At 41.1% G+C, this 25,729-nt stretch overlaps 1 protein-coding gene across 2 annotated transcripts in view; it reads right to left on the reverse strand.

Moving 5' to 3' along the window:
• Window positions 1-2,944: 2,944 nt before the first annotated feature.
• The window catches only part of lamp1a (lysosomal associated membrane protein 1a), a 30,373-nt gene continuing 7,588 nt past the window's right edge, over window positions 2,945-25,729 (reverse strand). For both annotated transcript variants that reach the window (XM_061974710.2, XM_061974709.2), the window contains exons 2-9: window positions 17,212-17,318; window positions 16,932-17,151; window positions 10,749-10,910; window positions 10,487-10,680; window positions 10,289-10,414; window positions 6,776-6,842; window positions 6,539-6,706; window positions 2,945-3,170 (exon numbers count right to left, since the gene is read on the reverse strand). In XM_061974710.2, the coding sequence (XP_061830694.2) occupies window positions 3,031-3,170; window positions 6,539-6,706; window positions 6,776-6,842; window positions 10,289-10,414; window positions 10,487-10,680; window positions 10,749-10,910; window positions 16,932-17,151; window positions 17,212-17,318 (1,184 nt within the window). In that variant the 3' untranslated portion in view covers window positions 2,945-3,030. The remainder of the gene's footprint in view (window positions 3,171-6,538; window positions 6,707-6,775; window positions 6,843-10,288; window positions 10,415-10,486; window positions 10,681-10,748; window positions 10,911-16,931; window positions 17,152-17,211; window positions 17,319-25,729) is intronic.

The following is a 25,729-nucleotide window of genomic DNA, read 5'->3' on the forward strand; positions in this document are numbered from 1 at the left end:
TCAAAGATGACTTGGTCAACGTTCCTCAGATGTGGGTCAGACCAAGTGGGACTCCCAAGACCAGCAGTTACAAAATTACAGATGGGAATCTTCGGGCACCTCGAAAAAATGTATTTTATCGGAAATGAATGAATGGTTTAAGATTCTGAATAAGTTAAGAATCCTGATTCTGATGTGAGCACTTTTTTTGTAGAACCAATATTGAAAACATGTTTTCAGTGACTGAGCAGGAAGAGGCTGGGGGAAATTCAAATTCCATAAAGCACCGTCTTAGATTACCTTTATGCACACTCACCAAACGCAGCGAGGTGTGTAAATGTTGAAAAGCACTCATAATCACCCTGAACAAAATGTTAAAGTCACCAGCAAAATGTTTATTATTTTCAGTCAAATGTGCAACACAAAACAGTTTAAATTGCTTCCTATAAAAAATAATGATGTAATCACTGAAATGATGATGTTGATGGACCAGAGGCCACCATGCATGAAATAGTAGTCGTCACAATGATGACATATTTCCCTTCTTGGAGTGTCAGGGATGAGAATATTTACATTCTTAATTGTCCACTTTTCTTACAAAAGCCAAGAAATTCCATCTGTTAAAAATAAATCTTCATCCTTCTGGTCGTGGAGGAGAAAGATGATCTCTAAATAACTTCATCAGACTCCACATGAGAACACTGACAGGTGAATATTTAAAAAACAACAATTGTGCTAATTCGGACTGGAAAAGTTTGTCTGGATGCAAACTTTGTTGCACTTTTATCAACAACACAGCAAGTCAAGGAAATATAGAAAGTCAGCACAAACATGCTGACTTGGCAATTTGTTTCATTCTCTTCACGCTCGTCTGCAGTCTTCTTGTGTGCTCTTTGTCCCACTCAGTCCTCACTCAGTCTCAGTCATCATCACTCAGTCACCATCACTCGTCTCACTTATCAGTCCTCACGTCAGGATCGCACTCAGTCCCACGTCAGGATTTTCATCACTCAGTCGTCCTCACGTCAGGGTCATACGTCAGGGCCGTCCTCACTCAGTCCCCACATCAGGATCTTCATTACTCAGTCGTCCTCACTCAGTCCCCACGTCAGGATTTTCATCACTCAGTCCCCATTACTCAGTCTTCAGTCGTCCTCGCGTCAGAATCTTCACTCAGTCCTCATTACTCAGTCCCCACGCCAGGATTTTCATCAGTCGTCCTCATGCCAGCATCGTCATCACTCAGTCCTCATTACTCACTCAGTCATACTCACGTCAGGATCTTCCTCACTCAGTCGTCATGTCAGGATCTTCCTCACTCAGTCGTCATGTCAGGATCTTCCTCACTCAGTCGTCATGTCAGGATCTTCCTCACTCAGTCGTCATGTCAGGATCTTCCTCACTCAGTCGTCATCACTCAGTCCTCATTACTCACTCAATCGTCCTCATGTCAGGATCTTCCTCACTCAGTCGTCCTCTTGTCAGGATCTTCCTCACTCAGTTGTCCTCATGTCAAGATCCTTCTCACTCAGTCGTCCTCACTCAGTCGTCCTCACGTCAGGATCTTCCTCACTCAGTCCTCATTACTCACTCAGTCGTCCTCATGTCAGGATCGTCATCACTCAGTCCTCATTACTCACTCAGTCGTCCTCATGTCAGGATCTTCCTCACTCAGTCGTCGTCACTCAGTCCCCACGTCAGGATTTTCATCAATCAGTCCTCATTACTCAGTCGTCAATCAGTCATTCTCACTTCAAGATCACTCAGTTGTCGTCGCTCAGTCGCCGTCACTCAGTCCTCATTACTCACTCAGTCGTCCTCACTCGGTCCTCATTACTCAGTCGTCCTCATGTCAGGATCTTCCTCACTCAGTCGTCCTCACTCAGTCCTCATTACTCACTCAGTCGTCCTCATGTCAAGAACTTTCTCACTCAGTCCTCATTACTCAGTCGTCCTCATGTCAGGATCTTCCTCACTCAGTCGTCTTTATGTCAGGATCTTCCTCAGTCAGTCGTCGTCACTCAGTCCTCATTACTCACTCAGTCGTCCTCATGTCAGGATCTTCCTCACTCAGTCGTCGTCACTCAGTCCTCATTACTCACTCAGTCGTCCTCATGTCAGGATCTTCCTCACTCAGTCGTCGTCACTCAGTCCTCATTACTCACTCAGTCGTCCTCATGTCAGGATCTTCCTCACTCAGTCGTCCTCTTGTCAGGATCTTCCTCACTCAGTCGTCCTCTTGTCAGGATCTTCCTCACTCAGTCGTCCTCATGTCAAGATCCTTCTCACTCAGTCGTCCTCACTCAGTCGTCCTCACGTCAGGATCTTCCTCACTCAGTCGCCGTCACTCAGTCCTCATTACTCACTCAGTCGTCCTCATGTCAGGATCTTCCTCACTCAGTCGCCGTCACTCAGTCCTCATTACTCACTCAGTCGTCCTCATGTCAGGATCGTCATCACTCAGTCCTCATTACTCACTCAGTCGTCCTCATGTCAGGATCTTCCTCACTCAGTCGTCGTCACTCAGTCCCCACGTCAGGATTTTCATCAATCAGTCCTCATTACTCAGTCGTCAATCAGTCATTCTCACTTCAAGATCACTCAGTTGTCGTCGCTCAGTCGCCGTCACTCAGTCCTCATTACTCACTCAGTCGTCCTCACTCTCTCCTCATTACTCAGTCGTCCTCATGTCAGGATCTTCCTCACTCAGTCGTCCTCACTCAGTCCTCATTACTCACTCAGTCGTCCTCATGTCAGGATCGTCATCACTCAGTCCTCATTACTCACTCAGTCGTCCTCATGTCAAGAACTTTCTCACTCAGTCCTCATTCCTCAGTCGTCCTCATGTCAGGATCTTCCTCACTCAGTCGTCGTCACTCAGTCCCCACGTCAGGATTTTCATCAATCAGTCCTCAGTCAGTCATTCTCACGTCAAGATCGTCGTCCTCACGTCAGGATCCTCATCACTCACTTAGTCATTGTTCTCATCACTCAGTCACTCAGTCACTCAGTCATTCAGTCCTCCAGGATGTCCTGAGAGCAGAGTCCAGTTCAGATGGTTTGATAGCCAGCATGGCTCCTCTTGCGGCCGATGAGGTATGCGACCAGCACGATGAGCACCAGGCCGGCCAGTGCGGCTCCCACGATGATGGGGATCAGCATCTGGTCCTGGTCCATCTGACACTCCTCAGCTGTAGACCATGGACACACACAACACTTCATTTCTTCTTCTTGTGAAATCATTGCAGTTGCTACTCAACTTTTGTTTGCAACCCTGGGAAAATATTGCATCTGTTGTGTGTTTGCATGGACAAAAAGGCTAAAGAATCAACTCAAAATAATACAGAAATTATTGAAAGTTAAAAATAGAAAGAAAAAGAAAAAAAAGTTATGACTTAATTTAAGCACTTTTATGAGTGGGAGCGTTTTGGATCCCTGAGAAATTTAGTGTTTTTGAAAAATAAAACAAACTCATCAAAAAATAATGACTCAATAATTCATGTTATGAATTATTGAATGTAAGCGCCACTTATTTCACGTCAAATATTACACTTTAAAATATTTTTTGGGGAAAATATTGCACTTTACGGGTTTGCCCCATGAAATACTACATTTTCCTGGACAAAAAAAAAAAAGTGTATGAAACCAAAGAAATTAATAAAAAATCATCAACTCATCTGAAGCTGATTGAGATTTTTAAGCATTCAGAATACAATTTTAAAAAAGTGACTTATTTTTAGCACTTTCATGAGTGGGCCCTTTTAGATCCCTGAGAATTTTAGATTTTTTGTATTTTTTTAGAAAAAAAACAAATCTCATTGCTCAAAAAATAATGGATCAAAATTCATTACTTCACATCAAATCACTGGGGCGGCATGGCGTAGTGGGTAGAGCAACCGTGCCAGAAACCTGAGGGTTGCCAGAAACCTGAGGGTTGCAGGTTCGCTTCCCGCCTCTTACCATCCAAAAATCGCTGTCGTTGTGTCCTTGGGCGGGACACTTCACCCTTTGCCCCCGGTGCCACTCACACCGGTGAATTGAATGATGAATGATAGGTGGTGGTCGGAGGGGCCGTTGGCGCAAATTGCAGCCACGCTTCCGTCAGTCTACCCCAGGGCAGCTGTGGCTATGAAAGTAGCTTACCACCACCAGGTGTGAATGATTGATGGGTTCTACATGTAAAGCGACTTTGGGTACTTAGAAAAGCGCTATATAAATCCCAGTTATTATTATTAAATCAAATATTACAATTTAAAGAGTTTGGGGAAAAATGTTGCATAATTTGTGTGTTCCATAAAAAAACTTTTCTATGACAAAAAAGGGCATACAACAAAAAATTATTAAAAAAATTATCAACAGATTTGAAGTTGATCCATAGATTTAAGTAAAGCAAGTAAAAAAAAAAAAAAATAATAAGTATGTCTTATTTTTAGCACTTTTATAAGTTGGATGGACCCTTTTGGATCCCTGAGAATATTAGTGTTTTTTTTAGAAAAAAAACTCATTGCTCAAAAAATAATAATGAATCAAAATTCATGTTATGAATTATTATCACATCAAATATTACAGTTTAAAATGTGTTCTGGGGAAAATGTTACACATTTTAGCGTGTTTGCCATATTAAAAAAAATAAGTTTTCCTGGACAAAAATGGGTATAAAACCAACAAAAAAAGAATGATTGACTTTTTAAGCATTAAAAAAAAAAAAAAAAATGTTCCTTATTTTTTAGCACTTATGACCCTGAAAGGGACAAGAGGTAGAAAATGGATGCATGGAGTGGGACCCTTTTAGATCCCTGAGAATTTTAGTGTTTAACAAAACAAATTAAAATAAAGAATGATCAACTGATCTAAAGTTTTCTATGGCAAAAAAGGGCATAAAACAAAACAAATAAATAAATATATATATATATATATATATATATATATATATATATATATATATATATATATATATATATATATATATATATATATATATATATATATAAACTAACGGATCTGAAGTTGATCTCTATGTATTGAAAGTAAAACGAAAAAGAAAAGTAAAAAAAAAAAAAAAAAAGGTACGACCTATTTTTAGCATTTTTTTGAGTGGGACCCTTTTGGATCCTTGTAAATTTTTGTGGGGTTCAAAAAACAAACAAAAATGCATTGCTCAAAAAATAATAATGAATAATTATTGACTATTTAAGACTCCAAATATACTTAACATCAAATATTACAATTTGAAAAGAGTTTGGGGAAAAATGTTGCATAATTTGTGTGCCATCAAAAAAAACTTTTCTTTGACAAAAAAGAGCATACAACTGAAAAATATAAAAAATGATCAACGGACTTGAAGTTGATCTATAGATTTAAGTAAAGCAAGTAATAAAAAAAAGAAAAAGTATGACTTATTTTTAGCACTTTTATAAGTGAGACCCTTTTGGATCCCTGAGAATTTTAGTGTTTTAAGAAAAAAAAAAAAAAAAGATTCAAAATTCATGTTATGAATTATTGACCTGTGTAAGGCTCAAATTACTTCACATCAAATATTAGTTTAAAATGTGTTTTGGGGAAAATATTGCCCATTTTAGCGGGTTTGCCATATTTAAAAAAAAAAAAAAAAAAAAAAAAAAAAAAGTTTTCCTGAACAAAAAAAAGGGTATAAAACCAACAAAAAAAGAAAAATAAAGACTGATTGATTGATCTAAATTTTTAAGCATTAAAATTAAAAGAAAAAAAAGTATGTTCTTATTTTTAGCACTTATGACCCTGATCTAAATTTTTAAGCATTAAAAGTAAAAGAAAAAAAAGGATGTTCTTATTTTTAGCACTTATGACCCTGAAAGGGATCAGCGATAGAAAATGGATGAATGGATGGATGGAGTGGGACCCTTTTAGATCCCTGAGAATTTTAGTATTTAACAACAAAAAAAATTATACTAAAGAATGATCGACTGATCTAAAGTTTTCTATGGCAAAAAAGGGCATAAAACAAAACAAAACAAAAAAATATAAATATATATATATATATAAAAATAAACGGATCTGAAGTTGATCTCTATGTATTGAAAGTAAAACGAAATAAAAAGTAAAAAAATAAGTAAAATAAAAAGGTATGACTTAATTTTAGCTTCTTCTTTTTTTTTTGAGTGGGACCCTTTTGGATCCCTGCAAATTTTAGTGCGGTTCAAAAAACAAACAAAAACGCATTGCTCCAAAAAAATAATAATATTTTAGACTCCAAATATACTTCACATCAAATATTACACTTACATTTTTCGGGGGGGATATCGCATATTTTGTGTTTATGCCATAAAAAGACCATAAAACATAAAAAAAAATAAAAAAAACTTTATATTGAGACTTGAAGTTAATTTACACATTTAAATGTAAAAAAAAATATATTTTTATGACAGAGACCCTTTTGGGTCCCTGGGACCAAAAATCGATATATTGGTTTTGAAAATGCCAATATCAAAATGCCCCATGCATGCTTACCTCAGAGGAAAAAGTTTGGACACCCCTGAGGTAGCGCAAATGTTTTGATATTCCTGAGAAAGAGGAGAATTACCTGTGGCAAACTGGTTGGTGGTGACATTGAAGGCCTGCACCTGCAGCCTGAAGGTGTTGAGGGAGAAGCCGGGCTGCACCGGCAGACTTTGCTCCATGTTGCACTTGTACGAGCGGCCCAGTGTGGTGCGCAGGTAGTCCAGGTCCGTGCTGCCGGCGGAGACGGGCACTGCAAGGAGACGTTTGACATTCTCAGAACAAAGTCTGATCAGAGACGACATTCTTCTCATCTTAGTACCTGTCATGTCAGGCCAGTCAGCAGACAAGTTGATGGCACTCAGGTAGAACTTGTTGCTGGTGGAGTTCTGCAGGGAGAACTATTGTCAACAAACTATTCAAGTAGCAAGAAAGCAGACTTAAATACTTAAGAGTTTTAATGTAGAAAATAATAATATTATGACCTTCAAAAAGGCAAATATCGACCCCCGATTCTATTCTATCATTGGTACATCACTTTTATTTTCATTATTATTATTATGATGTAAATACATAACAAAACAAAAGCCCACGCAGTGAGTAACCCTAGAAACTATTTTTTTTTTAAATAGATTCGGAAACATTTTGAATTGATTCTGTTAAGAAAAATTGTATCCAAGTTATCGCAAAACTTTGTTTCAATGAGTTCCCGGCGAGCAGACAAAAGCTGTCTTTAATCCTACCAAGAAGAAGGCTCGTAAAACTCCACTGTGTAGGATGGGAAGCAACATGAAGGTGTTCTCATGTATTGTAATCAACAAAGATATTGTCTTGTGAAGAGGAAGCAGGACCAGACTCCCCTCCAGGCACCGCTTCTTTGAACTGTTTTACAAACTTTTCTTTGAACTGTTGCAATCAAAGGTGATGGCTGTTTACGACCCCAGACCCTTAGAAACAGCTGTTGCCATGTAATCAGTGAAAGTCCAAATAAAAGAGGAGGCGTACAATCTTTCGTCAGAGCGTGGTGAGACTGTAGTACAGCCCGGACTTCTCTCCTCAATTGAGCCAAAATTTAATTCTGTCTGTTTAATTCCTTGCTTCTTGTCTTGTTTAATAAATGTCATCAGTGTTTGAACCTGACAGATTCAGAACCTAATAAAAATCGCCATTTGGATGTGAATCGATTTTTCTTCCCCTGCATCCCTAGTTAACATCCATAAACTTTGGTTCCCGACTAGATGTTAGTAATGGTGTACTCAATGGTATCAATTTTCAGTACTTGTGTGAGTAAATATACATTTTTAAAATATTAAATCTTGTATTTTATTGCAACATTTAAAAAGTGAGCCGACTATGATAACTTCTTTCCAGTTGTTACATCTTGTTTCACTATCACATTTGAGTTGCGATGATAGTTGCAAGTCCAAAACATTAGGTGGCAGTAGTGTATCAATCAAAGTTTACTTATATAGCCCTAAATCACAAGTGTCTCAAAGGGCTGCACAAGCCACAACGACATCCTGGGCTCAGATCCCACATCAGGGCAAGAAAAAACTCAACCCGACGGGATGACAATGAGAAACCTTGTTTATGGTGGGGTTTTTTTTGCGCCTTAAAAAGTGTTAATACTGCAAGTACAGTACGCACCAGCTGTTTTATTGTAAAGTGCACCTTAAGTGTTTTTTTGACATATTTGGAGGTGTTGAAATCACTATGAAAAATTGCTAATGCTAATCAGTAGCATGTCTATGGCAATGCCAATGTATATTAGCACCGAGCTATCACATTCTTGGAAAAGTGGATCCTTAACTTACGTTGAGTCAATCGCTTTCTCGGCATTGAGAATTGCAACATTACTAGGGGTAGATTGGCCGGGTCCGCTCTCAGTGCTGCTGGAGTGGCAATCGGGCGTGACATTGCGTGCTACGGGAGCTGTTAATAATAACGGCAACTTTATGTTCGGCCACCTCCATCTTCACCGACCCTACAGGATATCTGTTCCAACACTTCCTGTTCCAACAACACTCCCTTCACAATAAGAGTTTGTGCTTACAAAGGGAATAATAATAGTAATAAAATGTACACAAATGAGTCTTAACAGAACCATTGGGTTTTAGGAATGGTGGGATTGGGTACATGCCAAGATAGTACCGGGTTCAGTACTCTTCCCTAACGTTGACCGGATATTCCTACTTATGACTTTTCCTCTCCTATTTCTGGGGCTGAGGTTGCCGAGGTAGTTAAAAAGCTCCTCGGTGGCAAGGCCCCGGGGTGGATGAGATCCGCCCGGAGTTCCTTAAGGCTCTGGATGTTGCGGGGCTGTCTTGGTTGACAAGACTCTGCAACATCGCGTGGACATCGGGGGCGGTACCTCTGGATTGGCAGACCGGGGTGGTGGTTCCTCTCTTTAAGGGGAACCGGAGGGTGTGTTCCAACTATCGTGGGATCACACTCCTCAGCCTTCCCGGTAAGGTCTATTCAGGTGTACTGGAGAGGAGGCTACGCCGGATAGTCGAACCTCGGATTCAGGAGGAACAGTGTGGTTTTCGTCCTGGTCGTGGAACTGTGGACCAGCTCTATACTCTCGGCAGGGTCCTTGAGGGTGCATGGGAGCTTGCCCAACCAGTCTACATGTGTTTTGTGGACTTGGAGAAGGCATTCGACCGTGTCCCTCGGGAAGTCCTGTGGGGAGTGCTCAGAGAGTATGGGGTAACGGACTGTCTTATTGTGGCAGTTCGCTCCCTGTATGATCAGTGTCAGAGCTTGGTCCGCATTGCCGGCAGTAAGTCGGACACGTTTCCAGTGAGGGTTGGACTCCGCCAAGGCTGCCCTTTGTCACCGATTCTGTTCATAACTTTTATGGACAGAATTTCTAGGCGCAGTCAGGGCGTTGAGGGGATCTGGTTTGGTGGCTGCAGGATTAGGTCTCTGCTATTTGCAGATGATGTGGTCCTGATGGCTTCCTCCGGCCAAGATCTTCAGCTCTCACTGGATCGGTTCGCAGCAGAGTGTGAAGCGACTGGGATGGGAATCAGCACCTCCAAGTCCGAGTCCATGGTTCTCTCCCGGAAAGGGGTGGAGTGCCATCTCCGGGTTGGGGAGGAGATCTTGCCCCAAGTGGAGGAGTTCAAGTACCTCGGAGTCTTGTTCACGAGTGAGGGAAGAGTGGATCGTGAGATCGACAGGCGGATCGGTGTGGCGTCTTCAGTAATGCGGACGCTGTATCGATCCGTTGTGGTGAAGAAGGAGCTGAGCCGGAAGGCAAAGCTCTCAATTTACCGGTCGATCTACGTTCCCATCCTCACCTATGGTCATGAGCTTTGGGTCATGACCGAAATGACAAGATCACGGGTACAAGCGGCCGAAATGAGTTTCCTCCGCCGGGTGGCGGGGCTCTCCCTTAGAGATAGGGTGAGAAGCTCTGTCATTCGGGAGGAGCTCAAAGTAAAGCCGCTGCTCCTCCACATCGAGAGGAGTCAGATGAGGTGGTTCGGGCATCTGGTCAGGATGCCACCCGAACGGTAGGAGGCCACGGGGAAGACCCAGGACACGCTGGGAAGACTATCTCTCCCGGCTGGCCTGGGAACGCCTCGGGATCCCCCGGGAGGAGCTGGACGAAGTGGCTGGGGAGAGGGAAGTCTGGGCTTCCCTGCTTAAGCTGCTGCCCCCGCGACCCGACCTCGGATAAGCGGAAGAAGATGGATGGATGGATGGATGGACTTCTCCGAAACAAAAGTTTGTCGATCTCTAGCTAGAAGCTAATGCTTGCAAGGAAGACCGGATGTTTTTGGGCGCCTCAAATCTATGCCTAAAGCAGACCAAGAAGCTGAATTACCACGCTGAAGGTGAATCCCAGTGTGGTGGTTCTGTCTTGGACCAGAACTAAAGTAGCTCTTGATGCCTCGCATGATCCGGACGAACTTGTCAGATTTGGGGTGAGATTGAAAATTTCTTGGATGGTCTGAAACACAAGTGTGAGGTTATAATGGTAACTTGATTAAAAAATAAAATAAAAGTTCCAAGACTACGATACCTTATTCTGCGATTGAGAGACGTAGGAGAAATTGAGCTGCAGTCCCATTTGGGCCAGGAAACAAACGGTGCCATTGAGATTCCTAACGGAGTACACGCCTTGTTCAGGTGTGCTTGGTTCTGGGGGTGGTGTGCTGGGAGTCTGGGTGGTGATGGGAGCGACGGTGCTGGCTTGGTCTGCTGCACAGGTGGTTTCTGCGACAAAAAGGGAGGACAAGTTGGCAAAAAAAGAAAAACCAAAACGAAGACAAGAAACGTGGTACCGGCTGGACTCAGGTCGTCTCCTGGCATGTAGGCCTGGAGCCTCATGTCGGAGAGGGTGACCACTTGTGCTCCCACGGCGACGGAGGTGGCGCTCACACAGCGGTAGGTGGTGTTGATGGCGGCCCGGATTCCAACGGAGGCTGACACAACAGTGACCACGTCTGAAGGAAAACAACATGGGTTACAAAAGCAGGGGCGTCAAAAGGTATGTTGTCTATTGAAATCAGACAAAACACATTAAAATGTAAGGAGAAAAAAAAATGAAATGTTGAGAAGTATAACTAGTAATGGGTAAAACGATACTGAAGCATGGATGCATAACGTGATGTGTGTGTCACTTGAAAGGGGAACTGCTAGGGGTGTAACGGTACGTGTATTTGTATTGAACCGTTTCGGTACGGGGGTTTCGGTTCGGTTCGGAGGTGTACCGAACGAGTTTCCACACAAACATATAAAGTAAAGTCTTAACAAGCTGCTCTGCTTCCTTCTGCCTGCCTCGGTCAGTCCTCTACACAGCACCCAGCATTGTCCCACCCACACAACCATCTGATTGGTTACAAACAGAGCGGTAACAGCCAATCAGCAGTGCGTATTCAGAGCGCATGTAGTCAGTGCTTAACGTTTAGCAGGTAAGCATCAGGCAGCGGACTCTCTCCAACTGATAATAAACACCTCCCAGTCAACTACTAGTAACATCCCTATGAGCCCATTGACCTTCTAGAAACTTAAAGGCCTACTGAAACCCACTACTACCGACCACGCAGTCTGATATTTTATTATGCCAATACGGCCGGGTTAGCTTACTAAAGTGCAATTTTAAATTTCGCGCGAAATATCCTGCTGAAAACGTCTCGGTATGATGACGTCTGCGCGTGACGTCATGGATTGTAGAGGACATTTTGGGACAGCATGGTGGCCAGCTATTAAGTCGTGTTTTCATCGCAAAATTCCACAGTATTCTGGACATCTGTGTTGGTGAATCTTTTGCAATTTGTTCAATGAACAATGGAGACAGCAAAGAAGAAAGCTGTAGGTGGGAAGCGGTGTATTGCGGCCGACTGCAGCAACAACACAAACACAGCCGGTGTTTCATTGTTTACATTCCCGAAAGATGACAGTCAAGCTTTACCATTGGCCTGTGGAGAACTGGGACAACAGAGACTCTTACCAGGAGGACTTTGAGTTGGATGCGCAGACACGGTACCGTGAGTACGCATGCAGCTGCGGCTTCCAAACATTTGATCGCTTGCCCGTACGTGCGTGCCGCTATGTGCATGTCACGTACGTAACTTTGGGGACTTTGGGGAAATATATGTGCTGTATGAACTTTGGGGAGGTGAACGGTACTTTGGGCTGTGGGATTGAGTGTGTTGTGCAGGTGTTTGAGTTGTATTGGCGGGTTATATGGACGGGAGGGGGGAGGTGTTTGTTATGCGGGATTAATTTGTGGCATATTAAATATAAGCCTGGTTGTGTTGTGGCTAATAGAGTATATATATGTCTTGTGTTTATTTACTGTTGTAGTCATTCCCAGCTGAATATCAGGTCCCACCCGCCTCTCACAGCATCTTCCCTATCTGAATCGCTCCCACTGCCCTCTAGTCCTTCACTCTCACTTTCCTCATCCGCAAATCTTTCATCCTCGCTCAAAATAATGGGGAAATCGTCGCTTTCTCGGTCCGAATCGCTCTCGCTGCTGGTGGCCATGATTGTAAACAATGTGCAGATGTGAGGAGCTCCACAACCTGTGACGTCACGCTACTCGTCTGCTACTTCCAGTACAGGCAAGGCTTTTTTATCAGCGACCAAAAGTTGTGAACTTTATCGTCGATGTTCTCTACTAAATACTTTCAGCAAAAATATGGCAATATCGCGAAATGATCAAGTACGACACATAGAATGGACCTGCTATCCCCGTTTGAATAAAAAAATCACATTTCAGTAGGACTTTAAACTGCAGCTAATTCGCTTTTAGCGTAACGTTAGCTCATTTTGCAGTGTGTGTGTGTGTGTGTGTGTGTGTGTGTGTGTTACGGACAGCAAAGCCCTGTCTGTCTGTTATTTCACTTTACCTTTTTCTGTGTTGACTGAGCTGTGTTGAAGCAGGACATTATGTTAAATGAAGAGTTTCTGTCTCTGAAAGTTGATATAATAATGTAACTGCATCATTAATCTACATGAACTCCATGGTGTTCAGGGATGAATATATTGCTATTGTACCATTTTTTCAGCTATAGTTACATTAATCATTAGTAATGGAGCAGCCTAGTTTTGAATGGCAGGGTCCCTGCTATCACATGTTGATAAAAATATAACATTTACATAATAAAAATCAACAACAGGCTTCCCAAATGCTGTAATAAATTACGGTAAGCATGATGAGTTGTCTTGAAACTGTTTAATGTTGCACTTTTTATATGTAGAAGAAAAGTTTTGTCATTTTATTTAATCTGAGCAACAACTTCAGGCAGTTTAATGTTGATTAACATGGGCAGAATTATTATAGTGTTCCCAATGTTAAAAGGATAAAGCCATAGTTTACAAATTTGGTAAATAAATAACCCAAAAATGTATATTTTGTTGTTTTCTTACTGTACCGAAAATGAACCGAACTGTGACCTCTAAACCGAGGTACGTACCGAACCGAAATTTTTGTGTACCGTTACACCCCTAGTTGATACAGGTAGGTAGTGTGCCATACACTCACTGAGGCGTCATTTAAACATCAGTCTTTGTCACCTACCACACAAAGATTAGTATTTAAATAGACAATGGCTTTTATTTAGCATATCTTTTTTTTTATTTTTTTTTTTTATGTCCTGTCCAGCTTCTCAGGCAAATCATATAGTTGATGTAGATGCCCATGTCGGCTGTTCAGATTTACTTTACAAAAGAGAAGTGTAGGATACTTCTCTTGTTGCCTTATTTGTATTTGACTTTATTAAATGTATTTATATTATCATTTAGTGCAGCCGGGCCGGAGCAGGAGGGGATAGAAAGAGAAAAAAAAAGAAGACAGAGGGGGAAATTGTGGGGACAAGAGGGGGATTAGACAGAGAGACAAAAACAACAACAGCAAACAACAACAACAACAACAATAGAGCAACATCAGCAAATATGACATGTACAAATATGATGGTAAAAGTAATAGCAAATAAGCAGTTAGCGAAAAATAAAAAATAATACAGAAATGACAATGAGCATTATTACACTACAAATGGATCAATACAAATACCAATAGAAATAGCGCTATTGATAATGAACAATACCAATAATTTACCTTTATTATCAACAATACAGTTGTTTAAATGCAACAATACATATACGTAATGATAACTTGAGATACGAAAGAATGCAGAAAAATGGAGGGGGAGAAAGAGAAGCAACCTACATTAACCTTGTAGATTGTTATAGTCACAATAGGTTAAGCTTTGTCAGTGTGCCATGTGTTACACCCAGTTTACCCTAGGGCAACAACGTTAATATATGTTTGATGAAACGTGATTATGTGCATGAGTGTAAGTATGCATATGTACTTGTATATGTACAGAATGTGTATATGTGTTTGTACAATGAATGTATATGTACAGAATGTGTATATGTGTTTGTACAGTGAATGTATATGTACAGTATGTGTATGTGTATGTTTGTATATTGAATGTGCGTGTGGATGTACGAACATTAGGTAGGTAAATATGTACTGTATTTGTGTATGTATGTGGGAGCGTAGGTACCTATGTACGTATGTGAGCAAATGTGAATTTGCATGTACAATACATTCGACTCCCAGAGTGCGTGGGAGCCAGAGCACGGCCCCATCACCCCCGAGAGCCCAACCCACAAACAGGAGGCGTGGTGCCCAGGGAACCAGGGACCACCGCCCCCACGCAGCCAAGCCGGCCAGCGACAGGAACCCCAGAGCCCGACCCACCGTACCGCCCACAAGGGCCAGCAGCAGGCCGCAGACAGACGCACCCGGCGGAGGACAGGGCACGAGAAAAGCAGGGGACAGCCAGACCCCAAGCCAGCGAGAGACCACACCCCACACGGGCAGAAAGGCGAGACGCCCCGCCCGAAGGACCCAGAGACTCCCCGCAACCGGACGGGAAGACCGCCCCCGCCCCACCGGCAACCGGGCCCCCACGAGCCCACCCCCCACCCCCGGAGAGCGCGGCGAGGCCAGCCCCCGGCCACCCCACCCAAACCGGCCGCCGCAGGACCACCCAGGCACAGGGCCACGGGAACCACCCACCCCACCCGCAGGGACCCCAACGATGGAGATGGAACAACCAGCAACCGCCCCGCCGAGCCCCCCCCCTGAGGGAGGGGAAAAATAAAAAAATAATATTAATAAAATATATTTTAAAAATAAATAAATAAATTAATTAATTAATTAAAAAAAAAAAGAATTAAAAGAAGATCACAGACATGCTGACAAACAAGGTCACTACCCCAGCAACTGGCCGACTCGCAGCACCTCGGAATACCTTGCAGCACCAAGCTACCACAATAGACGCAGGGACTAGGCCCAACAGGCCCCAACCAAGACGGGCACCCGGAAGGGATGGACAGCGGGACCCAGGAGCTCCAGACACGCAGTTCGGATGCAGTAGCCTGAGGCGTCGACCCCCGTCTGACAGGCAGGCCCAGAGCGTACCCCCAGAAATATACATACATACATACATACACACACACATACACATACACATACACACATACACGTATACATACCCACACATACACATATATACATATACATACACATATGTACACATACACATATATAAACATACATACATACACACACATATACATACATATACACAGTTCGTCAGCCCCGACAGCCATCACGCGCGCGCGCTGCCACCAGTCACAACATCAGCCACACCCCTGCACCAGACCCAGCAGCCACGGGCGCCCACACCACAAACAAACGGCAGCAGAAACAGCAGCCGCAATAACCCCAGACAGCCAGCACCAGCCAATCAAATTAAAGCGATCAAAGAAAAACTGCGACCAGCAACCACACGCCACCAGGGCCACGGAGACCAGCCGGCGCCAGCCCGCCGGTCAGCCCGAACGCCAACACGCAAACAAGAGACACCAACAACCCCCCCAACCAAAAGGCCCCCCACCCCAACCCAAACCCGCACAAACACACCACCGCCCAAACAACCGGGACACAGCATCCAGACCAGACACGGGGGCTGCGCCGCCACCACACCAAGTCACCAACAGAGACCCCACAGCGCAAGGTCGGGCCACACGGGCACGGACCCCATCCAACAGGAAGTGAGACCCGCGCGACGCCACACACAAATAAATAATAAGATTAAAAAAAAAAAAAAAAAAAAAAAAAAATTAAATAAAATTAAAAAAAATAAATAAAATAAAAAATAAAAAATTTTCGGCCGCGTGGACTGGGGGGATGTCCGGGCCCTCTACTCCTCCTACTTATAGCGCACACAGTCACACATATATAGGACTTTGGGGATTGTCCTGCGGGGAGGCATGGCGGGGGGTTGAGGATGCCTCCAATGGGGCTCCAGTCCTCCTTTCTTGTCCCCTGCTCGTCCATCCCTCAATCTTAGCTGCATATTAGACACTTAGGATTTGGGGGGCTTGGTTTGGTTGGGACCCACCATGACCTTGATGTCCCCCAATTTTAATCGCATTATTAGTTCCCACAAGCATACATATCTCACTCACGCTACAGTACACACATCAATAGGGACTGGAGGTCGGCTGTAACGGCTGACCTCCTAATTTTAACTACACAGTAGACACTCTGGGGGCCTTGTACACATGCATGGGGGGTTTGGGGTTCGGCGCACCCCTCATTGCCTCGTCGGCCGGCGGGGACTGCAGTCTGGTGGCCTGCCAGGCTTTTATTCATTTATTATTGTTATATATATATTTTTTATTTTTTATGTATTTATTATTTTTATTTTTATTATTACTCATTTTTATTTTATTTTATTTTTGAAATTTTATTTAGCATATCTAAAGACAAAAAAGAAATACCAAAATGGCCCGTGCATGCTTAAGACTTTTCAGGGTAAAATATACAGTGGAAAAAAATTTAATTACAACAATTTAGGTCATGTGTTATCAAACAGTAATAAATAGACACACGCGTACAAAAGAATAATGGAGATCAACACATGCTTTGCAGTTCTCACCAGAGCTGTTGGCATCGGGGAAAATGGAGGTGTCGCTGAGGTTGTATTGCAGGGTCAGGTTGTCCACGCTGTAGAAACTTCCGTTCCTCGAGAAGCTCAGGCCCAGGGCGTGACCAGGTCCGAAGGTTGCCACCAGGCCCGGGAGGCCGCCTCCTGTGCCGCACGTGCTGCTGATTGCATCCACCCTGGTTGTGTTGGGCAGCGGCACCTGCACACTCCTCTGTGGGGAGACACTTGTGGTTTACTGTATATTCTACTGTATATTCTACTGTATACGTACCGCACCGCTGGAGGCGTTGTAAGTGATGGAGAAAAAGGCGGAGACTTCTGCCTTGATGCATGTGGAGTTCCCCTCCCGCACTTCAAGAGTAACAGCTTGGATGCATCCTGCAATAGTAGAATGGAAACAATTTTTTTTAAACACATAGCTATTAAAAATGATTAAAGATGAGACATTAGCAAATTAATCGAGTCTTTTGAACGGGCCCCTATAAGCAATTGGGAGCCGTTTTTTTTATGCACATGCAGATAGTGTTGGCATCGAGATAGTGTTGGCATTGCCCACCCCACTGGCCCATGGACTAGAAGATTAGTCCGAGGAAACGACAGAATTTAGATTTACCTTTTTTTTTTCATTTAAAATATACCTCCATCCATCCATCCATTTTCTACCGCTTGTCCCTTTCGGGGTTGCCATTTATTCTATTTTATTTAGATTCATGTGTATGCACATTTTTGTTATGTCCTCATTTTTACTCTGATTGTTCTTACACCTTTTAAATCCATACATTTTATTCATGCCTATTTGTTTCTGTATTGTAAAATGCTCTAGTGCTAAAGTTTTTAAGATGAGGGAAAAATCTAAAAATAGTGATGTTACTGTTAATGCATACCTGCCAACTTTTGAAATCAGAAAAACCTAGTAGCCAGGGTCCAGGGGCCGCAGGCCCCGGTAGGTCCAGGACAAAGTCCTGGTGGGGGGTTCACTTCGCCACCCGACGCAAAATGATTATTAGCATTCAGACAGGTTAAAATGTTGCTAAAACCATCACTTTTCTATCAGTCACAGTGACTTTTCAAAACAAAAATATTACAGCAAAAATCATATGGGTTGATTGACATGTTTATTCTGTAAGCTAACTTCAATAGTTTGAAATTATTTTGACAGTTAATGCCAGTTATCCTGTCAACCTTTCACAAGACTTCAATTTGTTAATTAAAAGTATAAACAGTATAAACACTTTTTACAGTAAACAAATGGTAAAACAGTACTAAACAATTCCATTAAAAAAAAAATTGGTGTCATTATTAACTTTCTGTCCAAGCTTGTATAATCTACTGCCTTGTTCAATTGTAAAAAATATTCTGTGCCTAAAATTCACATTTCTATCACAATTATCATACTGTAAACATGGTAAGCTAACTTCATTAAAAATTAATAGTCTTGTCAATAGCATGGAATTACAATTCAAATGTAGTTTTTTTGTAAGCCTTTCAAAAGAATTCAAAATATGAAAAATTAATGAAAATTAATTTAAGCCATCAGACACTTGAAAAGTGGCACATCACATCTCTAATGTAATGTACTGACAATACTTTTCCAATGTCGTCATCGAAATATCGAACACAAATGGGGTACAGTTTTACATCGTCATAATCGGTGCTGCCGTCAGTCGACATGCTAAATGGTTCCGTCTTCATGACATCGGCGATACTTTTTGAGGATTCTGTTCCAAGACACTGAATAATGTTTGATGTTTTGGTTCGACCACATCCATATTTTTGGGCGATTTTCGAGTCGGGAAACATTTTCCGAAATAACTGTCCCATGTGATCAGCCAGTGCGATTGGAAGTCCATGCTCAATTATTGCCTCCGTAAATAAAACTTCGGCATTTATCACATCCAAAAATCTGTTTGGGCGACGAAAAACGTTGAAAGTTTTCCACTTGTATCGCTAGCAACGGCATTAGACTTGTGTTTTTTTGTCCCAACGTGGTCTTTTACATCGCTAATTCCTCCGTGTCCGATCGAAAAATCTTGCCGAGGATGTCGTTGTGGCCCTTTGAGACACTTGTGATTTAGGGCTATATAAATAAACATTGATTGATTGATTGATTGATTGTCTGCACAAGGTGCAATTCGCGTAGTTTTCACCCTTTTTGGAACGGATAATTATTCCCGGATAGGCTTTTGAATATTCTTCACGGAATGACTGCAGTTTTCTTTTTGGTTTAAGACTCGTTTGCGATTTTTCTCCGGCTGATTCCATGATCGTTCGCTCGTTTAGAAACAATGACAACTGGTGCCTCGTGCTTGGCAGCGGTGCTATAAATAGCCTCGCGCATGGCATTCGGAATGGCTCGATAGGAAGTTACGGGAAGCAGTGTCGATTGTCATTGTTGTTACGCGATTTCGTGAATAAAACTTTAAAAAAAAAAAAAAAAATTTTAATTAATGAAAAACCGTATTTTTTATCACTGCAACCGTAACCCGGAATAGGTTGATGAAAACCGTACTAATTACGGGAAAACCGGAGTAGTTGGCAGGTATGTTAATGCATGGGGATATGGCGCTACCTTATGGAATATTTAGAATCAAAACAACAAATACACAATTATAGCCAATCTGTGCATGTACATGATTAATGCAATCATTCGTGTGATTATTTACATGAGTTAACTTATTTTTGACAGCCCTAATATGAATATATATATTTTTTGTATTTGTTTTAATTTACTTTTTAGGCGCATTTTTCTTTAGTTCAAGAGTACACACGTACAATCACGCATTCACATTTATATTGTCTTAATTTTTATTTTAGTTGTATTTATACTTTTTATATCCGTAAATACATTCTTATTTATATTATTAAAATGCTCTTCAGCTACACATTTTTTTAGGTGAGAGAAAACTCTTAATAATGATGTCACTGTCAAATGATAGGAATATGACAACACTTTATGGAACGTTTACCATCCATCCATCCATCCATTTTCTACCACTTATTGTAAACCAAAATAAAATTATAGCCAATATTTTGGAATAATTCCCACAACTATATATAGAATAACAAGCCAGTTAGTTGACATTTCTATGAAAACATGACAATGACAAAATAAAGAAATATGAATAAAACCTCCTGTGTGCCTTATAGAATAGACAGAGCATACTGCAGTAAACAAGATGACAATGTCACAGAATGTATCAAACTACATGCTGAATATAAACACATTTTGTACATTTGTTATCTTTCTCGTTGCTATTGGTCCTGCCTGGTTAGATAAAAGCTTGATTGCGCAACATTGACCTACATTTACTGTGACGCAGTTAAGAATACGACCACTAGAGGTCTCTCTCCAACGGTCCACAATAAAGTCCCAAATGCTGTCAACTGCCGAAATTATTTTACATATATTTTGTTTTTGCTAAGAGGAGCATGTTATATAACCTTTGTTGTGTATAGGTGAAATACTCATAAGAGAGGCACGTTTCAAAGTTAAAACAATGTACAAAAGGAGTACATTGTAGCTATTACTGACACATTGTAATACTTTTACAGACCGAACACCCTCGAAACTGGCAGTGTGTGTGAGTGTGTGTGTGTGTGTGTGTATTTCTCCCCTTCTTGAGACATCAAGAAGGAAAAGTAGCTTCCATATGAGGAGGTGTGAACAAGTTAGGACCTAAATCATGGTCCCAAATAGTGAAAACCATTGCATCTAATAGAGAATGTCTCATTTGCACCCCTGGTGGTGAAATCTATCAAAATGAGGGTGGTCCCAAAAAGGAGGGATTTTTCAAATTGACTGTGCGTCGGTTTTAAAAGTGCTCCCCCTCTGGTCAACATATGAAATAACAAGTGTGTGTAAGAAATTGAAATAGAATAGAATAGAATAGAAAGTACTTTATATATATATATATATATATATATATATATATATATATATATATATATATATATATATGTATATAGAGACATACTGTAATAACTTGAAGTAAATAACTAAGATTAAAAACAACAAATTAAATTAACTAAAAGCAGTCTCTCATAATGTGTCGACTTTTTTCCTATAAAACCGGGAACTATTTCTCATATTTCTGTTTCTGTAATATTGCAATATTTTCTTGTAAAAATATTACTTTATGTAAAATGTTTACTTTTTAATGCAAAATGGTGACATTTGTCATATAAAATTCTGACTTATCACGATATTGCCAATTTTTTAAATGAAATTATGACTCGTCATAATTTTGCCAAGTAAAATTCCGATTATTATTATATTGCCAAAGTTTTAAAGTTTTCTTATAAAATAGTGACTTTTGTCGAATAAAATGACGACTCTTTTCATAAAATTGCACAAATGTTCAGTTTTTCTTGCAAAATTTTGACTTGTGTTGACTAAGAGTATGGTATTTTATTTGTTTTATTTTTTTTGTCATAAAAAAATACAATCATGTGTGCTTCCAGGCTGTATCCCTGCAGACTGTATTGATATATAATGTAGGAACCAGAAATATTAAACAGAAAGAAACAACCCTTTTGTGTGAATGAGGAGGCAGATTTTTTGGGTTGGTGCACTAATTGTAAGTGTATCTTGTGTTTTTTTGTTGATTTAATAAATAAATAAAAATTTAAAAAATTTATTTTTTATTTTTTTATTTCTTGTGCGGCCTGGTACCAATCGATCCACAGACCGGTACCGGGCCGCGGCCCGGTGGTTGGGGACCACTGGGTTAAGGTCGCGAGAACAGACTGTAGATGCAGGCTGATATAATCCTATTTTTCTGCTGATCACAAATATCAAATATCAATATTGGATTGGGACATCCCTACTAATGTACTATTTTTAGTCCAGTTAGACATTTTTATACTTGAATATGATCATTATTGGGGACAAAAACTTTCATATTTTTTGTCCTTCCAGTATTTCTTGCTGTATTTTGGCCATACAATAATCTTTGCAGTGTTTTACTCCATCATGATTTTTCCTTTTTTTCATGCTAAATTTATTTCAAAAGACACAAAAAGCAAACACATTTATTGATTTATTAATTTGTATTTTATTTTATTATTTTTAATTTTTTATCAACTATTGACCTTAAGCAAAAATACCAAACTTGTAATGTTTTTGTTTTTTTATTTTAACCCTTTGGAGGCCCTTTAATCAAATGATGAATTAGTATCAATTTGCAGGACATTTGAGTGAGTTGACTCATTTAAACCTGTAACATTATCTGATCCTTCCAAAGAGTCAAAATTCAAAACATTGCAATGTTTGAGAAATTTGACCAAAAAAAAGTAACATATGAACCCAAAAAGTTTTAACGCCAATCAAAAACCTAAGGACTTTTATGTCCTTTGAAGCTTTGAAGATCATTTAAATTGATGGTTAATTTACATAAAAATATGTAGAAAATTATTTTTGAAATAGTCTTTAAGGCCTTGTTCATACTGCAGGTCAATTCTCATGTTATTGCCCATCAGACCTGTATCAGATTTGTCACGTCAACGTGAATGAACAGTGCAATTCCGAATTTTTTTTATTTTATTTTTTATTATAAATCAGACCCAGACCTCTTTCGTATGTGGATATAAAATCTGATTTGCATGGAATGAAACTGCAGTGGCAACGCTCTGGTCGCATTCATCTGACTGATATGTAATAAAACGGGGATAAGAGTCGTAATCTTTGGCCAAAATAGATGTTTGCAAAATAAATAGTTGACAAATTAGCAGAAAAAAAGCGAAAATAATACCATATTTTCCGGTCTATAAGCCACTACTTTTTTCTCAATGCTTTGAACAATGCCGTTTATACAACGGTGCAGCTAATTTATGGATTTTTCTCAGCAAATGGCTAGGTTTTGTATTCAACAAATAGTTTTCATACCACATAGATGGAGACAATGAAAGGGTGTGTTTGCGCTATTGATTGATTGATTGAAACTTTTATTAGTAGATTGCACAGTTCAGTACATATTCCGTACAATTGACCACTAAATGGTAACACCCCAATAAGTTTTTCAACTTGTTTAAGTCCACGTAATCAATTCATAGTAAACTGTGACACCATCTTTTGGACGAGTTGGCTTACTGCAGGTTGAAAATGTAATGTCTTAAACCAAAAGTAAAGCCGTCCGTAGCGTTTCTACTCGTATGGACCATTCATTCATCACTCCAAGCGACGTTTGTAAGTTTTACAATACAACTAAATCAATCCATGCTTACTAAACCGTCCCATGCGTGATGTCTGTAAGAGTGTTTTCATGCATATTTGCACGTGCTTTCATTAAGTAATCAAGCTAGCGTTGGCAGCATTAGCCAATATGCTAACACATTTACGAGTTTCTGTTTTATTATTATAACTTACAACAGCATTCTTTGTAGTTTTAGTTTCACAAATTCCTCAGTAGACGTCACTGTGGAGTTTGTTTAGCTTATTGGAGAGCTGGCTTCCGTAGTTAGTGAGTCCTTGACGATGACATCTGTTGTTTGATCAGCCATTTCCCTGTTGTGTGACAGGCACCGTTTGGAAACAATTAAGGTATGTAAATAAACATCCATCCATCCATTTTCTACCGCTTATCCCTTTCGGGGTCACGGGGGGTGCTGGAGCCTATCTCAGATACAATCGGGCGGAAGGCGGGGACAAGTCGCCACCTCATCACAGGGCCAACACATAATTTACAAAATATTATATACAGGTATATAACTGCAGCTTATAGTCCGGTGCGGCTAATATATGTAAAATATTTTTTCCCTCTAAAATTTAGGTGGGTGTGGCTTAGATTTGCACACCTCTTCGGAGCAGGCATCGAAGCAAATGTCCCGCAAACTACCAAAAAAAAATGCTTGACCTCTTCCTTCTTAAATCTTCTTTGTGCAACAATTCGGGTTCAACGACCGCACAAAATCCTTGAAATTGCCACAAATGCACCAGGATTGAGACAAGAGATGTCCGATAATGGCTGTTTTGCCGATATCCGATATTCCGATATTGTCCAACTCTTAATTACCGATTCCGATATCAACCGATACCGATATATACAGTTGTGGAATTAACACATTATTATGCCTAATTTTGCTGTGATGCATTAAACCAGTGGTTCTCAACCTTTTTTCAGTGATGTACCCCCTGTGAAAATGTTTTTAATTCAAGTACCCCCTAATCAGAGCAAATCATTTTTGGTTGAAAAAAAGAGATAAAGAAGTAAAATACAGCACTATGTCATCAGTTTCTGATTTATTAAATTGTATAACAGTACAAAATATTGCTCATTTGTAGTGGTCTGTCTTGAACTATTTGGAAAAAAATATATAAAAATAACTAAAAAACTTGTTGAAAAATAAACAAGTGATTCAATAATAAATAAAGATTTCTACACATAGAAGTAATCATCAACTTAAAGTGCCCTCTTTGGGGATTGTAATAGAGATCCCTCTGGATTCATGAACTTAATTCTAAACATTTCTTCACAAAAAAAGAAATCTTTAACATCAATATTTATGGAACATGTCCACAAAAAATCTAGCTGTCAACACTGAATATTTCATTGTTGCATTGTAATGAATGGAATAGCCTACTTGATCTGATGTTCTGTTTATGAACTTACATTCAAATTTTGTTGAAGTATTATTCAATAAATATATTTATAAAGGATTTTTGAATTGTTGCTATTTTTAGAATTTAAAAAAAAAAAATCTCACGTACCCCTTGGCATACCTTCAAGTACCCCCATTTGAGAACCACTGCATTAAACAATGTAACAACGTTTTCAAAAATAAATCAACTCAAGTTACATGCTCTCCCTGAGAGAGCATGAGGAGGTTGAGGTGGGCGGGGTTGGGGCGGGTGGGCTATGGGGGCGGTGGCGTCCCGGAAGAGTTAGTGCTGCAAGGGATTCTGGGTATTTGTTCTGTTGTGTTTATGTTGTGTTACGGTGCGGATGTTCTCCCGAAATGTGTTTTGTCATTCTTGTTTGGTGTGGGTTCACAGTGTGGCGCATATTTGGAAAGTTGTTTATACGGTAGAGATGCGCGGTTTGCGGGCACAACCGCGGAGTCCGCGGATCGGGCGGAAGAAATTTAAAAAAATTAGATTTTATCCGCGGGTCGGGTCGGGTCGGGCGGTTGAAATAAAAAAAAATTAGATTTTAAATAGATTCAGGCGGGTGGCAGTTAAACCAATTCGGAAATATATATACATAGTTAAATGTTGTTACCCACATACAAAAAACGAGCAGGCACCTGCTGCATATGCCACAACAGAAGAAAAAAAAAAAAAGAGATGGACACTTTTACGGAGCGGAGAAGGCCCCCGACGCCTCGCCGGGGTCCGGGACCGAGGCCCCTTCCCCCGAGAGGGCCCCACCGGGAGCCGTAGCTGAGGCGATCCGCGAGAAGGGCCCGACGCACGTCCAGGGTCACCACCGCGCCGACACCCCGCCTCGTCCGCCTTCGCCGCGGCCGGCGTCACGCGCAGCAGGTAAGCAGCTTACCTGCCCGCCACCCCCGTGGCCGGGGGCTCATAACAGGGGTCACTCCGCGCGCTCCGCCCGCGCAGCTTACCTGCCCGCCACCCCTGTTGCCGGGGGCGCGTAACAGGGGTCACTCCGCGCGCAGTGCGCTCACGAAAGGGGTGGGGCTCACCCTGGTTGATATAGACAGCAGGACGGTGGCCATGGACGTCGGAACCCGCTAAGGAGTGTGTAACAACCCACCTGCCGAATCAACTAGCCCTGAAAATGGATGGCGCTGGAGCGTTGGGCCCATACCCGGCCGTCGCCGGCAGCGAG

This window comes from Nerophis lumbriciformis, linkage group LG15, assembly GCF_033978685.3.
Source record: "Nerophis lumbriciformis linkage group LG15, RoL_Nlum_v2.1, whole genome shotgun sequence".
Taxonomy (NCBI): Eukaryota; Metazoa; Chordata; class Actinopteri; order Syngnathiformes; family Syngnathidae; genus Nerophis; species Nerophis lumbriciformis.